The sequence below is a fragment of the Leptodactylus fuscus genome, chromosome 2 (assembly GCF_031893055.1).
Source record: "Leptodactylus fuscus isolate aLepFus1 chromosome 2, aLepFus1.hap2, whole genome shotgun sequence".
Lineage (NCBI taxonomy): Eukaryota > Metazoa > Chordata > Amphibia > Anura > Leptodactylidae > Leptodactylus > Leptodactylus fuscus.
In genome coordinates, this window is record NC_134266.1 from 92,987,114 (window position 1) to 93,003,239 (window position 16,126).

The 16,126-nt window shown below is 44.7% G+C and overlaps 1 protein-coding gene across 3 annotated transcripts in view; it reads left to right on the forward strand.

The window, feature by feature from the left end:
* LOC142194776 (complement receptor type 1-like) overlaps positions 1–16,126 on the forward strand; it is a 114,184-nt gene that overhangs the window by 13,365 nt on the left and 84,693 nt on the right. For 2 of the 3 annotated variants that reach the window (XM_075264121.1, XM_075264123.1), the window contains exons 5-7: positions 1,217–1,273; positions 6,528–6,710; positions 12,676–12,732. In XM_075264121.1, coding sequence (XP_075120222.1) covers positions 1,217–1,273; positions 6,528–6,710; positions 12,676–12,732 — 297 coding nt within the window. The remainder of the gene's footprint in view (positions 1–1,216; positions 1,274–6,527; positions 6,711–12,675; positions 12,733–16,126) is intronic. The other variant, XM_075264122.1, reaches the window with a different exon arrangement.

A 16,126-nucleotide genomic window follows, 5' to 3' on the forward strand; every position in this document is an offset into this window, starting at 1 on the left:
TAATGCTTTAAGCAGTAGACAACTGGCTCTAATGCCTCCAATCGGTCCCCGGACCGATCGGAGGCATTAACCCCTCCGGCGACGCGGTCAAAGGCGCCGGAGGCGCCATTTTCCCGGCGGCGCATGGACGCCGCCATTTTGCCCGGGATTGCCGGCTCCTGGAGCATGCTCCAGGGCCGACGTCCCGTTGCCATGACAGCCGGGAGCCTTGTACAGGCTCCCAGGCTTGTCTGCAAATCCTCTCTTTTGCAGGCTGGTCTATGCAGCCTGCAAAAGAAAGGATGATTTTTTGCAATGCATTAGCATTGTAATGCATTGCATTAGTGATCAGACCCCCTGGGGTTCAACACCCCTAGGGGGTCTAATAAATGCAAAAAAAAATAAAAATAAAAAGTAAAAAAAAATATAAAAAAATATAAAACGTATTAAAAGTTCAAATCACCCCCCTTTCCCTAGAACACATATAAAAGTAGTTAAAAACTGTGAAACATATACATATGTTAGGTATCCCCGCGTCCAAAATCGCCCGCTCTACAAATCTATAAAAATATTTTTCCTGTTCGGTAAACGCCGTAGCGGGAAAAATAGTCGAAAGTGCCAAACTGCCTTTTTTTCACTGTTTTGGTTCTGATAAAAATTTGAATAAAAAGTGATCAAAGCAATAACATTTCCCGAAAATGGTAGAACTAAAAAGTACACCCGGCCCTGCAAAAAAAGACGCCCTATGCATCCCCGTACACTCACGTATAAAAAAGTTACGGCCGTCAGAATATGGCGACTTTTAGAAAAAAAAAAACACAGTTTTGGAATTTTTTTAGGGGTCAAAATGTAAATAAAACCATATAAATTTGGTATCCCTGGAACCGTACCGAAACACACAATATAGGGGACATGTCATTTTGGCTGCACAGTGAACGCCGTAAAACCAAAGCCCGTAAGAAAGTCGCAGAAATGCATTTTTTCTTCAAATCCACCCCATTCTGAATTTTTTCCTGCTTCCCAGTACATTCTACAGAATAATTAATGGTAGCATCATGAAGAAAAATTTGTCCCGCAAAAATTAAGACCTCATATGGCTCTGGGAGCGGAGAAATAAAAAAGTTATGGGGTTTAGAAGGAGGGGAGTCAAAAACGAAAAACGAAAATCAAAAAATGCCATCGGCGGGAAGGGGTTAAATAATTATTAATATTGTCTTAATTTCTCTGTCCATTACAGATGATACCCCTGGAGAATACCTGACACAACAGTCCAATTCCAACAACCAGTATGAAGGTGCTCAATTCTCTTCTAGTTTTGTATTTTAGTCTAGTCATTTATTATTTCCTCTAAATTATTATGAGATTTAATTGCCTGCCGTATTGGCTGCATGGTTGGCTATAAGGCATCTAAAAATAGCTAAAGTGTTTGTGCTACTAAACACAGGGTTTATCAGATTGCTGTGGGTCCGACCACTGGGTGCCCCCGCAATCAAGAGAATGGGGAGCCAAAAGTTTCCCTTAGTGCAACTGCATGACCAGTGGTACACTCTGCTCTGTGAGTCCCCAAAACAACATAGCAAACTATGAACTATGCTGAACTTAGCGTCCTAGTTATGGAAACAGCATGTATACTGTATGAGGGTCACTCTGGAGCATTATACTGTACAGTGGCCACTGTGGAGCATTACAATGTGTGGGGGTCACTGTAGAACATATGATACTGTGTGGAGAGTCACTGAGGAGCATATTATATTGTGTGGGGCCACTGTGATACATATTATACTGTGTGAGGGCCACTGTGGAGCACATTAAATTGTGTGGGGCCACTGTGGAGCATATTACACTGTGTGAGGGCTATTTTGAGAGCAGATTACATTGTGGGAGCACTGTGGAGCATTATATTGGGAGAAAGGGTCTCAAAATCTATGCAGGTGTCCTTGTGTGCTATGCCTGCATCACAGTTCCCACACTATAATCTTGTACATATGTGTAGTGCTCCATGGCTGTATCATTCCTCATACAGTACTGTGCATAAACCAGCCATGGAGCAAATGGGGCCAACACAGTACTAGAGGGGATGGCAATAACGTGAAAATACACAGTTTAGTCGGCACATATGTAAGATTTCATAGAAAGCAGGATGATGTTGGGTGGGCCTAAGAACAAGTTCCTCTTGTAGGCCCTAGGCCGATGAGTCTGACACTATATAACATATATATATATATGTAAAAAACAATCCGGTCTGTCAGCAACTTGTATGGATGGAGAATGTCCTTTTCCATCCGTACAAGTTGCTGCCAGACCAGATTGTTTTTTTTGTTGCAAACCCTTTTGCCTGGAAAGGGGTTTCTGCCATGCAATTTGTGGGATAATCCCCAGATTTGCTGGTGCTGCTGCAATTATTTTTCTTTGATATATATACATAGAGAGAGAGAGAAATGCTTGTGTATGTACGTGTGTGTATGTCCGTGTGTGTGTGTATATATATATTATATATATATATTAGCAGGAGGACCTGGCTTCGCACAGGTATATTACACTCTATGTTTGTGTAGTGGCCCCATAAGAATTGTCCAATTTTGCACTGGTGTATTTTGTATGTTGTATGTGTGTAAGCGTCATGTGATTATGTGTATCTCATTTTGGATATTAGTGAAAAACCTGTGATCAGTTGTTATGGATAACTGGAGTTAAGCTGTATCTAATCCTTCCCCGTGCAGTACTGTGTTTAGACGCAAGTATCTAATCCTTGTTGGTGTGGTACTGTGTGCAGATGTGTGTATCTAATCCTCCCCCGTGTGGTATTGTGTGAAGAGGCGTGAATCTAATCCTCCCCCGTGTGGTACTGTGTGCTGAGATGCGTATGTAATTCTCTGGTATGTGGTATTGTGTGCAGAGGCATGTATTTAATCCTGCCCCATGTGGTACTGTGTGCAGACGCAGGTATCTAATTCTCACCTATGTGGTATTGTGTGCAGTGGCGCGTATGTAATCCTCCCGTTTGTGGTTTGTGTGGAGAGGCGCATATCTAATACTCTGGCATGTGGTACTGTGTGCAGAGACACATATCTAATCCTCCCCCGTGTGGTATTGTGTGCAGTGGCGTGTATCTAATCCTCCGATGTGTGGTATTGTGTGAAGATGCATGTATCTAATCCTCCCCTGTGGTACTATGTGAAGACATGCATATCTAATCCTCCAGCGTGTTGAACTGTGTGCAAATGTGCGTATCTAATCCTCTCCTGTGTGGTATTGTGTGAAGAGATGCATATCTAATCCTCCCCCGTGTGGTACTTTGTGCAGACACACGTATCTAATCCTTCAGTGTGTGGAACTGTATAGTTGCACATATCTAACCCTCGGTCGTGTGGTACTTTGTGCAGACGCACGTATCTAATCCTCCTCCGTGTGGTACTGTGTGCTGAGACGCGTATCTAATTCTATGGCTTTTGGTAGTGTGTGCAGAGGCATGTATCTAATCCTCCAAAGTGTGGTACTGTGTGCAGACACACGTATCTAATCCTCCCCTGTGTGGTATTGTGTGAAGAGGCGCGTATCTAATCCTACGGCATGTGGAACTGTGTGTAGACGCGCGTATCTACTCCTACGGCATGTGGTACTGTGTGTAGACGCGTGTATCTAATCCTATGGCGTGTACAACTGTGTGCAGATGCACGTATCTAATCCTATGGAGTGTGGAACTGTGCGTAGACGTGCGTATCTAATCCTACGGCATGTGGTACTGTGTGCAGATGTGCATATCTTATGCTCTGGTGTGTGGAACTGTGTGCAGATGCATGCATCCAATCCTTTGGCATGTGGTATTGTGTGCAGATGCATGTATCCAATCCCCCCGTGTGTGGTACTGTGTGTAGACGCCTGTATCTAATCCTTTGGCATGTGGAACTGTGTGCAGACGCATGTATCTAATCCTATAGAGTGTGGAACTGTGCGTAGACGCGTGTATTTAATCCTCTGGTGTGTGGGACTGTGTGCAGACGTGTGTATCTAATCCTCTGGCATGTGATACTGTGTGCTGATCTGTGTATCTAATCCTCTGATGTGTGTATCTCAGTTTGGATATCAATGTTGGATTGTGCATGTGGAGTGACCGTGTGTATTGCAGTTGGAATATGAGTGAAAGACTTGCAGGTTTGTATTGGCTAAGGGGGGGGGGGCATTGTGTTTGGAATGCTGTATCTCAGCACCAGTGAATCCTAGCACGTTGGAGTCTTGTCTTAAACTTTTCCGGATACCTCAAGTATCTCTGTACCAAATTTGGAGAAGATCGGTCCAGTCGTTTGGTTTTCATTAGAGAACAGACAGACAGACAGACAGACAGAAATTCATTTTTATAATATAGAGAGACAAGCGTCAAGCAGCTCTTAGAGCTGACAAAACACCGGAGCAGACGGATCATTGACGCCAACAACACGCTCATTATATGGCGTCCCAGTGAGCTGCTGAGATGCCGGAACAATCACAGGCACGGCGCGCCAACTGTCACAGACAGCTATACTCCAGGTTTCCATAACAACCCCACCATTTTTATACACTTCACCGCTAGCAGAGCCGTGTGGGTATGCAGAGATGTAGCAGAGCTGGGTATGCAGAGATGTAGTACAGCTGTGCATATGTAGAGATGTACCAGAGCCGTGTATGTAGAGATGTAGCAAATATACATACACCTTGCTCCAGGTAACAACTGATGGCAGGTTTTTCAATGATATCCATACTGATATACACATGATCCTTATGAAAAATATATATATATATATATATATATATATATATATCCGTGCAAAGCTGGGTATTCCTGTTAGTCTGCTATAAAACAGATACTATGTGATATAAATAGTGAAGGGGCTCCCACGCAGTACAATCTGCCCCGAGTGGTCCCCACGCTGTACAGTCTGCTTCATAGTGGTCCCTAGGTTGTACAATGTGTGCCATAGTTCACCCTCACTCAATATTATATGCTTCACAGTGGTCCCACACAATATTATATGCTCCACAGTGCCCCCCCCTCAGCCACAGTACAATACGCTCCATAGTGGTTCCCCATAGAATATTATATGCTCCACAGTGGCCACACACACACACAGTATTATATGCTACACTTTGGTCCACCACACAGTATGATATGCTCCACAGTAAGTTCCCCCATACAGTATTATATGCTCCACAGTAGGCTCCCACCACACAGTATTATATGCGCCACAGTAGCACCCCCCTTTCCCCACAGTATTATATGCTCCAGAGTAGCCCCCCCCTGCCACACACACAGTATTATACTTGCCTGAAATCTCACTAAGAGCTGCCGGCTGTCCTCATTTTCACTGCAGGCACAGTCTGGCTTTCAGCTGTATGTGCTGTACTGGATTCCCCGTTAGGCTCTGTTCCCATGGAGTAGCGTGCCGCTAATTCTGACACGTGTTACGTGTCAGAGTGAGGTGCTTCAAAACAGATCTCATTGATTTCAATGGGTAGCGCACGTAAGCCGACACCCATTGAAATCAATGGGATCAGTTTTGAAGCACCTCACTCTGACACGTAACACATGTCAGAATGAGTGGCACGTTACTCCATGGGAATGGAGTCTTAGTGATCGATCTGGGCAACGGCGTGCATGCCAGCAGCGATTGCTCTGAGTGTCCTCTCTGGCACGCATATCACAGGTTCGCCAACTTGGTACTGGGATGAATGACTTTCAATTTTTCATACAAATTAAGATGCCAGCACCTATAGTTTATCCTTGGTTTCTGTATCTGATATAGTTGTGATCTGAAATCACCTGTAATTCTGAGCTATATTGAAGTGATAGGAAATCCTCACTTTTCAAAATACCATTTACCTCAACTTTCTTTGGAAGAAGATACATAGTTGACCACACCATGAATAGATTAGAAAAATCTCCAATACATAAAGTTTTATAGGCTCAGAGGGTCCTGAGTACAGTGCCTACGACAGGCTTTCACTATAGTGTTACTGTCAAAACTCCAGCTCTGTTTATAAGTGGAGGAACAGAGTGATAACCTGCTATGTTAGGGGGCGTTCACACTACTGTCGGTGTCCGACATGTAGTGTCCGCTCCTAGTGTCCGCTCAAAATCTGTCACGGACACTAGGAGCGGACACTAGATGTGTCCGTGACACCTGTCATTCACTTGAATGGGCATCGGGTGCGTTCTTTTGCACTCCGTGCCCGTCCTTTCCTGTCTGCAAGAGAAGATGTCCGACTTCTCAAGCGGACAGAAAAACCCTACATGCAGGGTTCCTCTGTCCGCTTGAGAAGTCGGACATCTTCTCTTGCGGACAGGGAAGGACGGGCATGGAGTGCAAAAGAACGCACCCGATGCCCATTCAAGTGAATGACAGGTGTCACGGACACATCTAGTGTCCGCTCCTAGTGTCCGTGACAGATTTTGAGCAGACACTAGGAGCGGACACTACATGTCGGACACCGACGGTAGTGTGAACGCTCCCTTATCTGCAGTATGTGATTGAAATGTATGTTTATTTATTTTTTTTATTTCTACACATTTCTAGCTGTTCAGTGTCCAGATCCAGGGCAAGTGAAAAATGGAAGGAGAATATCTGGTTTTGTTGGCCCATACTTATTAAATTTCGCTGTGAGATTTGAGTGTGATGATAAGTATATCCTGGAAGGTTCCAGTTCCATCACCTGCACTTCTAACAATGTGTGGGAGCCTGAAATCCCAAAATGTCTGCGTGAGTATTTGCTAGCAATATACATATATATATATATATATATATATATATACATATATATATATATATATATATATATATATATATATATATATATATCTTATACAGTACAGACCAAAAGTTTGGACACAGCTTCTCACTCAAAGAGTTTTCTGTATTTTTATGACTAAGAAAATTGTAGATTCACACTGAAGGCATCAAAACTATGAATTACCACATGTGGAATTATATACTTATAGGTATAATATAGTCATGGGGTGCTACTCCAGATGACCTGGCCTCCACAGTCACCGGACCTGAACCCAATTGAGATGGTTTGGGATGAGCTGGACCACAGAGTGAAGGCAAAAGGGCCAACAAGTGCTAAGCATCTCTGGGAACTCCTTCAAGACTGTTGGAAGACCATTTCAGGTGACTACATCTTGAAGCTCATCAAGAGAATGCCAAGAGTGTGCAAAGCAGTAATCAAAGCAAAAGGTGGCTACTTTGAAGAATCTAGAATATAAGACATATTTTCAGTTGTTTCACACTTTTTTGTTAAGTATATAATTCCACATGTGTTAATTCATAGTTTTGATGCTTTCAGTGTGAATCTACAATTTTCATAGTCATGAAAATACAGGAAACTCTTTGAATGAGAAAGTGAGTCCAAACTTTTGGTCTATACTGTATATATATATATATATATATATATATATATATATATATATATATATCTATCTATCTATAGTGTATATATTGTAAGCCGATGGCTGGTCAGGTAATGGAGGAGGTGTACATCTCTCCCAGACTACTAAGTTGGGTGAGATGAGAAAACTCCAGAAGGAATGTTTGTTCTCAGCAGACAACTTTCATCTTCTGAGCATTTTGGTAAATGCTCAGTATTGGGCTGGATTTTTAGGAATGCCAGGTAGGTTGGTAGTGGGACCTGTCATTCCACCCCCCTCCAGTCCACACTTTGGGGATGCTCCGGCAGCGACTCAGCTGCAGAGAGTCTACTCATCAAGGGAGCTTAAGAAGCCAGCTCCAGCCCCAGACTGGGGGCAGAGCTTGGCTGAAGAGTCAAAGAGAGAGGTCATATTTTTGGAGCTGTGTCCTGAATGATTCTACTGGCTTTTGGATTTCTGTTATTCTAGGTGAGGTAACCTATTCTATGTTTAGTTAGAGCCTAGCCTGGCAGGTATTTAATTTTGTATTGTTTCCTTTTGTTGCTGCACTACCTTTTTTTTGGACTAAAGAAACTGGACTTTTGTGTCTATGCCACCCCACCTAGCAACCCCAGACCCAGACAATATACACACACACACCAAATGCCTACAAAGCATCAAGAATGAGTTGTTGTCCTGAACCTTTATCTGCATGACTGTTGATAATGTTGATTAGAGATGAGCGAACACCGTTCGATCGAATAGGTATTCGACCGAATATCAGGCCGTTCGAGGTATTGTTTCCAAAACGAATACCACGCGGCATACGCAGTAAAAATTCGTATCCCCTTACACCTTCCCTGGCACGTTTTTTGCACCAATAATTGTGCAGGGGAGGTGGGACAAGAACTATGACAACAGAGGCAGTGAAAAAAATGGAAAAAACCCATTGGCTGCCGAAAACATATGACCTTTGATTTAAAAGAATAGCCAGCGCACTCTTCGTGTCATTTGCGGTGATAGAGAGAGAGAGATCTGCTGAGGGATAGATAGTTATTAGCTTCTATTTTTTTTTGGGAAAAACGGAAGAAAAACAACAGCTGTTTTCAGAGCTATATACTGCAGGGAGAGGAGTCGAGCCTTCCACGGACGGTGTGTGTCCCAAAACAGGGATGCAGAACAGTTAGTGCCTGCTATATACGTCCAACCCAGCTTTTCAAGGGGTGAACCCCAACAAATTAGCTGGAAACAGAACAGTTAGTGCTTGCTATATACATCCAACCCAGCTTTTCAAGAGGTGAACCCCAACAAATTAGCAGGAAACAGAACAGTTAGTGCCTGCTATATATGTCACTGCCTCTCCCACTGTTGCCAGTGCTGGAGCTGCAGTCCAGACCAGCAGCCAGGAAACCTCCACATCTGCCTCCACCACTTTGGAGACTTCTCCCTCATTCTCCCCTTTTCCTGCCTCAGCTCCTTCTCCTGCCTTAGCTCCTTCTCCTGCACCATCATGCGCCTTTTCACAGCAACCCTCCATCTCCCAGACTTTTGAGTGCAGGCAAAAATACAGCGCTACCCACCCCCATGCACAAGCCTTAAACGCGTACATCTCCAAACTCCTGGCCCAGGAGTTGTTGTCGTTCCGGCTTTTGGAAACTCAGGCCTTCCGTGACCTGATGGCAAGTGCTGGAACTCGCTATGCCGTCCCTTTCCGTCACTACTTCTCCCGCTGCGCCGTGCTGTGCTGCACCAGTACGTGATCACGCAACATCAGGCGGGCCCTAAGTTCCGCGATTTGCACAAAGGTCCACTTGACCACCTACACGTGGACAAGTGCATGCGGACAGGGACGCTACATTTCACACTGGGCAAATATGGCACACATGGCACACATGGCACACTGTGGCACACTGGGTGAATATAGTTGAGGCTGGGACCGGGTCACAATCTGGGGCGGTGTACCTCATTTCCCCGCCCAACATTCCTGGCAGGGGCTCTGAACCACCACCCTCCTCCTCCGCCATCACATCGACCTCAGCTACCTGCTGGAAACGCTGCAGCACTGGCGTGGGGAGACGTCAGCAGGCTGTGCTGAAGCTCATCAACTTGGGGGACAGACAGCAGACTGCCTTCAAGGTGAGGCATGCCCTTCTCGATGAGACGTCGACATGGTTTTCACCGCTGCACCTGGGCCCAGGCATGGTCGTGTGTGATAACGGCTGGAACCTGGTAGCGGCTCTGAAGCTTGCCAACCTCCAACACGTTCCATGCCTGGCCCATGTGTTCAATTTAGTGGTGCAACGGTTTTTAAAAACGTACCCCAATTTACCCGAGCTACTGGTGAAAGTGCGGCACTTGTGCGCCCCCTTTCGCAAGTCTACAGTAGCCGCTGCTAGCCTCCAGCAACGCCTCCATCTGCCAGAACACCAGCTGATGTGCGACGTCCCCACATGCTGGGACTCGACATACCACATGTTAAGTAGAGAGTGTGAGCAGCAGAGTACCTTCATGGAGTACCATCTCCAAAACCTAAGGCTTCCTCAGAGTCAGCTCCCGCAGTTTCTGCACCATGAGTGGCCATGGATGGCAGACTTATGCGAGATCTTGCATGTGTTTGAGGGTCAGCTGTGATGACGCACTCGAATCCCGCACTCGAATCCCGCTCCTGTGTGTGATGCGCGAATCCCTCATCGACATCATGGATAATGCATTGTACACTGAGGAGTCGGGCATAGGAGCAGAACCATCCCAGCAACATAGTCAGGGCACACTCCTGTCCACTTCACAGCATATATTGAGGGAGGAAGAGGAGGAGGAGGATGAACTGGAAGATCTCATTGTCACACAGGAGGCTAGCGTGGAAGTTCAGTGTGTCCCATTGCTGCAGCGTGGTTGGGGAAAAATGAAGGAGGAGGAAGAGGAGGAAATGGAGAGTGACCATTCCGGTGGGGGCAGCCAAGTCATGCCAAGTAACATTCTGGCACACATGGCTGAATACATGTTGGAGTGCTTTTTAACTGACAAACGCATTGTCAAAATCCTGGAGAGCAACGAATACTGGATTTTTGCAATCCTCGACCCTCGGTATAAAATAATATTTCTAATTTTATTCCGGTAGAGGGGAGGGCCAGTATCATCAGTGATTGCCACAAGCAACTGGTGCAGAATATGATGGAGATGTTTACATCAACTGTCGTTGGCGGCACACAGGAGAGTTCCTCCAACAAGCAACAAACTGTCATCCGGTCCACACCTGGCAGGGGCACACTCTCCAAGGTCTGGGACACGTTAATGGCACCCACTCACCAAGGTACTGCCACTGAGGGGCCTAGTGTCACTAGGAGGGACAAGTATAGGAGCATGTTGCGGGAATACCTGGCTGACCCCAGCCCTGTCCTCTCCAATCCCTCTGAGCCTTATACTTATTGGGTCTCCAAGTTGGAATTGTGGCTGGAACTTGCGCTGTATGCATTGGAGGTCCTTTCCTGCTCTGCTGCCAGCGTGCTTTCGGAAAGGGTCTTAAGCGCTGCCGGTGGCATAATTACGGATAAGCGCAGCCGGCTGTCAGCTGACAGTGCTGACCGGCTGATGCTGATCAAAATGAACAGCCACTGGATAGACCCATCATTTTCATGTCCACCGGTGTCAAGTACCCCGACATGAAGTTTCATGTGTGTGCTCACCCTCTACAATTCCTCCTCATACTACTCCTCCACCATCAGCTCAGCGTTGCACAATTTTGCTCCTACTAGTCTCAAACCACCCTGATTCCCTCCAACTCTGCTGGTTAGAGTCTCAATCCACCCTGATTCCCCCATCTCTGCTGATTCCCCCCAACTCTGCTGGTTAGAGCCTCAATCCACCCTGATTCCTCCAAACTCTGCTGGTTAGAGGTTCTACTCACTCCAAGGGCCAAAAACACTGCTTTTTAAAGGCTCTACTCACTGCAAGGGCCAAAAAGACTACCGGTGCAAGACTCTACTCACTCCAAGGGCCAAAAACACTGCTTTTTAAGGCTCTACTCACTCCAAGGGCCAAAAAGACTGCTGGTGCAAGACTCTACTCACTCCAAGGGCCAAAAACACTTGTTTAAAGGCTCTACTCACTCTAAGGGCCAAAAACTAAATCTCTGCTCTTTAAAAGGCTCAACTCATCCAAAGGACCAATACATCTCTGCCGGTGCAAGGCTGAACTAAGTTAAAGAGCCTAAAACTCTGCAGGTAAAAGGCTGAAGTCACCTGAAGGGCCTCAATCTCTGCTGGTAGCTCAGCTTAAGGGCCTCTAACTTAATTTGGAAGGGCTCACGTTAAGGGCCAGAAAAGTGAATTTTTGAAGGTCTCACCACATCACACACACATAAACAATGACAGTTAAGGGTGGGGGCTTTTGGATTTCCCATTGCCTATGCCATCTGTGGTTGTCATGGGCAATGTGATTTAAAGGGGTGCTTGTTAATGTTTCTTTAGCTTTAAATTTGGGTTTCTGTGCATCCAATTGGGGCGTAAAGAAGGTTTCCAGGTATTTTCCCACTTTCATAGAGGTTTTTTTGAGTGTGGAAAGTGTGTAGTTGATAGGCTGTGATGGTGGGGTAAAACTGTGACTTGGGCTTATTAGATGACCCCAGGCATGCTTCCCCTGCTGTCCCAGACTTGGTGACCCTCCTGAGTCGAATGGTGGGTTCCCCTGAAACGAAGCATTTTTCCCCAAAGACTATAATAGGGTTCGATATTTGTTCGAATAGTAGAATATTGAGCAGCTATTCGAAACGAATAATGAATATCGAATATTTTAATGTTCGCTCATCTCTAATGATGATATATGGAAGTAATTAAAATATTACAGCCAAAAGAGAAGGTTATTGAGAGTGATAATTAGGAGTCTGAAGATGACTGCTGGGGGTGTAGTTGGCAGGCTATCTAGGTAAACAGAGAGGTTGAATAAGTAAGAAAAGGAGGGGGAGTGAGTCAGCTACCCAAGAAATCATGTGGAAGTTGTAGTAAAGGCCCACAAAAGGAAGATGCAGAAGTAAACAAATGCAGAGGATGCCCGCAGCTCCAAGAGAACCCAGAGATCATTTATACTTCAGGTGCATCTTTGTGCCATAAGGGGAATTTTTTTGACTGGCATATATAACACACCAGTCTTAATCAATCCCACCCCCATTGTGTTTAGTGGTAAAAATGAAAAATATTTAGAAGATAGCTAGCATAAAGTTCCTTAATATTATACCACATAGTATTGTACTAAAGAATATTCATTTATTGTTACTGATTATTAAAGAATTATTAATATTGTCTTAATTTCTCTGTTCATTACAGATGATACCATTGGTGAAGACCTGACACAACAGTCCAGTTCCAACAACCAGTATGAAGGTGCTCAATTCTCTTCTAGTTTTGTATTTTAGTCAAGTCATTTATTATTTCCTGTAAATTATTATGAGTTTTAATTGCCTGCCATACTGGCTGCATGGTTGGCTATAAGGTATCTAAAAATAGTTAAAGTGTTTGTGGCACTAAGCACTTTATCCCCTATCTGTCATATTGCTGTGGGTGCGACCACTGGGTGCCCCCACAATCAGGATAATGGGGAGCCAAAAGTAGTGCAACTACATGATCAGTGGTACACTCTGCTCTGTGAGTCCCAGAAACAACATAGCAAACTATGAACTATGCTGAACTTAGCGTCCTAGTTATGGAAACAGCATAGTTAATGTGCTCTGCTGTTTCTGTAGCTCTCTTCTATGGGAGCTGCAGGAACAATGTAGTATGTCACCAAAATGTAGTAGATCAACCCAGATCTTTGGAACAATGCTCCTTACCTCTTTCTAGGAATGTATAAAGCCGACCAATGGGACCTCCTTATGGTAAGGGTGGATCCAAGGAAGAACCGTGCTTAACCTGATATGTTCAACAACAACAACTCTTTATTGAAAGTCCGTATTCAAACACGACGCTTGTACCAGTGTTTTGGGGTTCCTGCCCCCTTTTTTTCAAGTGATACACGGCAGAAAAACACACACAATGGTACCCTAAACAAAACATATATAAGGCTCAAATTACTTAAAAATCCATTTGAAAAATAATAAAACCATCTACAAAATCTACAAAATATGTAGGAATGGGATTGCTCTAGTTGCTCAAAAGGGCTCACTTGCGTATTGACAAAAAATTTTTGTATCTCACCAGTATAGGGAAAAACCGTTGCAGAGTGTGAGTGCTGGGTGTGAGTGTGAGTCAAATTGAAATAGACATTTGAGATATAACAAGAACTGACTTTACAGGAACATAGTATAGTATAGTATAGTATAGTATAGTATAGTATAGTATAGTATAGTATAGTATAGTATAGTAAGTGAGGATACCCTCCAATGGTGAAAAGCATATATAGTACAGCACAATGTACAGGAAGTGCAACATCAGCAAAGTATAGAGTGACCACAGATAAACATTTGGTAACAGCTACATCTAGTATCATAAATGTGAACTGCAGTCAATTCAGCGAATAGAGATGAAGATGGGTGTCATATATCCATCAAAAACACCTATCTATCTCTTGGACTGGTTTGATTTTCTGGGCTGTAGTGAAGTGTAGTGTAGACTCCCACAAAAATTATTTGCTTGTAAAAGCACTCTTAGTGATCAAAATGTATAGGTTTGTGCATGCCATGTTAATGCAGCTATCAAAAGCCATATTTGCATAATAAGAATCATTCTTCTCAATCATTCATTCTTAGGGATTTTCTGGCTCCAAATCGATTCTTGGTGCTACAAGATGATAGAGGACGGGCATTGCTTGCAGCACAACAGCCCCGTCAACTTTATAGAGGTGGTTTCATGGAATTATAATGCCGCTCCTATTACTTAAATACTGTATGTGCAGTGCTCCAAATGCCGTCCATCCACTAGCAGCTTCCGGCACCCATAAGTGGATGATCAGTATTGATTTTGGGCTGGAAAATCCCTGCTGAAGTTACTGCACATATACATGGTAGTTATGTGGCGACTTTTTTTGGACTTCTAGGTTTTTTCAGATATTTTCAATGAAATTTTTGCTAGGGTATATAATGTAGCCAAATTTTATTTATTTATTTTTAATGTAGATTATGAGCCCCTTATAGGGATCACAATGTACGTTTTTTTGGGTTTTTTTTTTACCCCCCCCCCCCCCCCCCAATCAGTATGTCTTTGTAGAATGGGAGGAAATACACGCAAACACGGGGAGAACATACTAACTCCTTGCAGATATTGTTCCAGGCGGGATGCTAAATATTATTTATTAAACTATATAGTGCAATAAAAAGTGCTACGTATCAAGTTCTTTGGTGGTGTGTTTCTGGCATCTCTTTTGCAAAATGCCGCATGCTTTGGGTATGGTGTCTTTTCTTCTGTTATTCCCATAAGCTTTTCTACACATCTCATAAAAGGGCAGAAAAATTATGCTTTAAAAAGGACCTTTCTCCACCTGCACCAAGTCCAGCTCTTTGAATCATGGGTAAGTGCTGCTCCACTGATTCTGGCACAGTTGGAATTTTTTCTAATTTAAAAAAAAAAATCATACCTTTTTCCAGTGCTCCGGTTCCTCCCTGCATGGTCCAGTTCTCCCAGTCTGTTGTTGTTTTCCGGTGGAAGACTCAAAGAATCAAACAAGCTTTATTGGCACGTCCGAATAGATATTTGGCATTGCCAAAGCTAGTAAAGTGTGTGTGGGGGGGAGAGTTGGGGTTGGAGGGGAGAGTGGTGGGTATGGGGGGTGATTTGGGGTATAATAGTCCGTGGGGTCTCATCTTCCTCTTAGTTGGTGACAGCTGTATGGGGAGGTGGGGGTGATTTGGGGTATCACAGTCCGTGGGGTCTCATCTTCCTCTTAGTTGGTGACAGCTCGACACGTATTGGGCAGTGATCTCCACAGTGGACTCCTTTTCTCCCAGTATGATGTAGCGTTTCCTCTTCTCATCTGCAAATGTGAATTCTGGGATGTGGGCAAAGAGTCTTTGGAAGTAGACGGCCCTCAGCTGAGAATTTGGTGCAGTGTAGCAGGAAGTGGGCCTCATCTTCTAGGGCCTCTTGGTCACAGTGCTGGCACATTCTGTTCTCCCGTGGCTTGTACGTCTGCCTATGTTGCCCTGTCTCCATATCCAGGCTGTGGGCACTCAGTCTGTACCGGCTCAGAGTCTGTCTGTGTTTGGGGTGGGGTATTCTCTCCAGGAAGATGGCCATGGTGTATTCCCTTTGCAATGACTGGTACATGGTGAGTTTCTTGGAGTTATTTATTGCGCTTCTCCATTCCTCGATGTACCGCTCTTTGTCTCTCTCAATGGCCCCTATTATTTGAGCCTTATTCAGGGCATGTTAGAGTTTTTGGTTTGGCAGACAGCTGATGCTTGGTTGGGGGGGGGGGGGGTCGGGTTTGCTCAGGGCTCTGTGGCTCAGCCAGGCTTGGTGGTAGTAAGAGCCAGGGCTGCTGCCCTGTATATGTGTTCAGAATGATAGCGCCCTCTTCTGCATGGTGAGCCATAGGGGAAGCCTGCCTAGCTCTGCCCGGCATCCCATGTGGAGGTGTTGCGGTGGACATGGAGGAGGTATTTGCAGAACTCCAGGTGGAAGGTCTCTGTTGGGCTGGAATCCCACTTTGGCTGGGCGCCAAACCTCACTGCCATAGAGAAGGATTGGAGCGATGACTGCGTCAAATATCTTCAGCCAGACCCTCACTGGTGGTTTGAGATGGTACAACTGTCTTCTGATGGCGTAGAAGGTTCTGCAGGCTTTT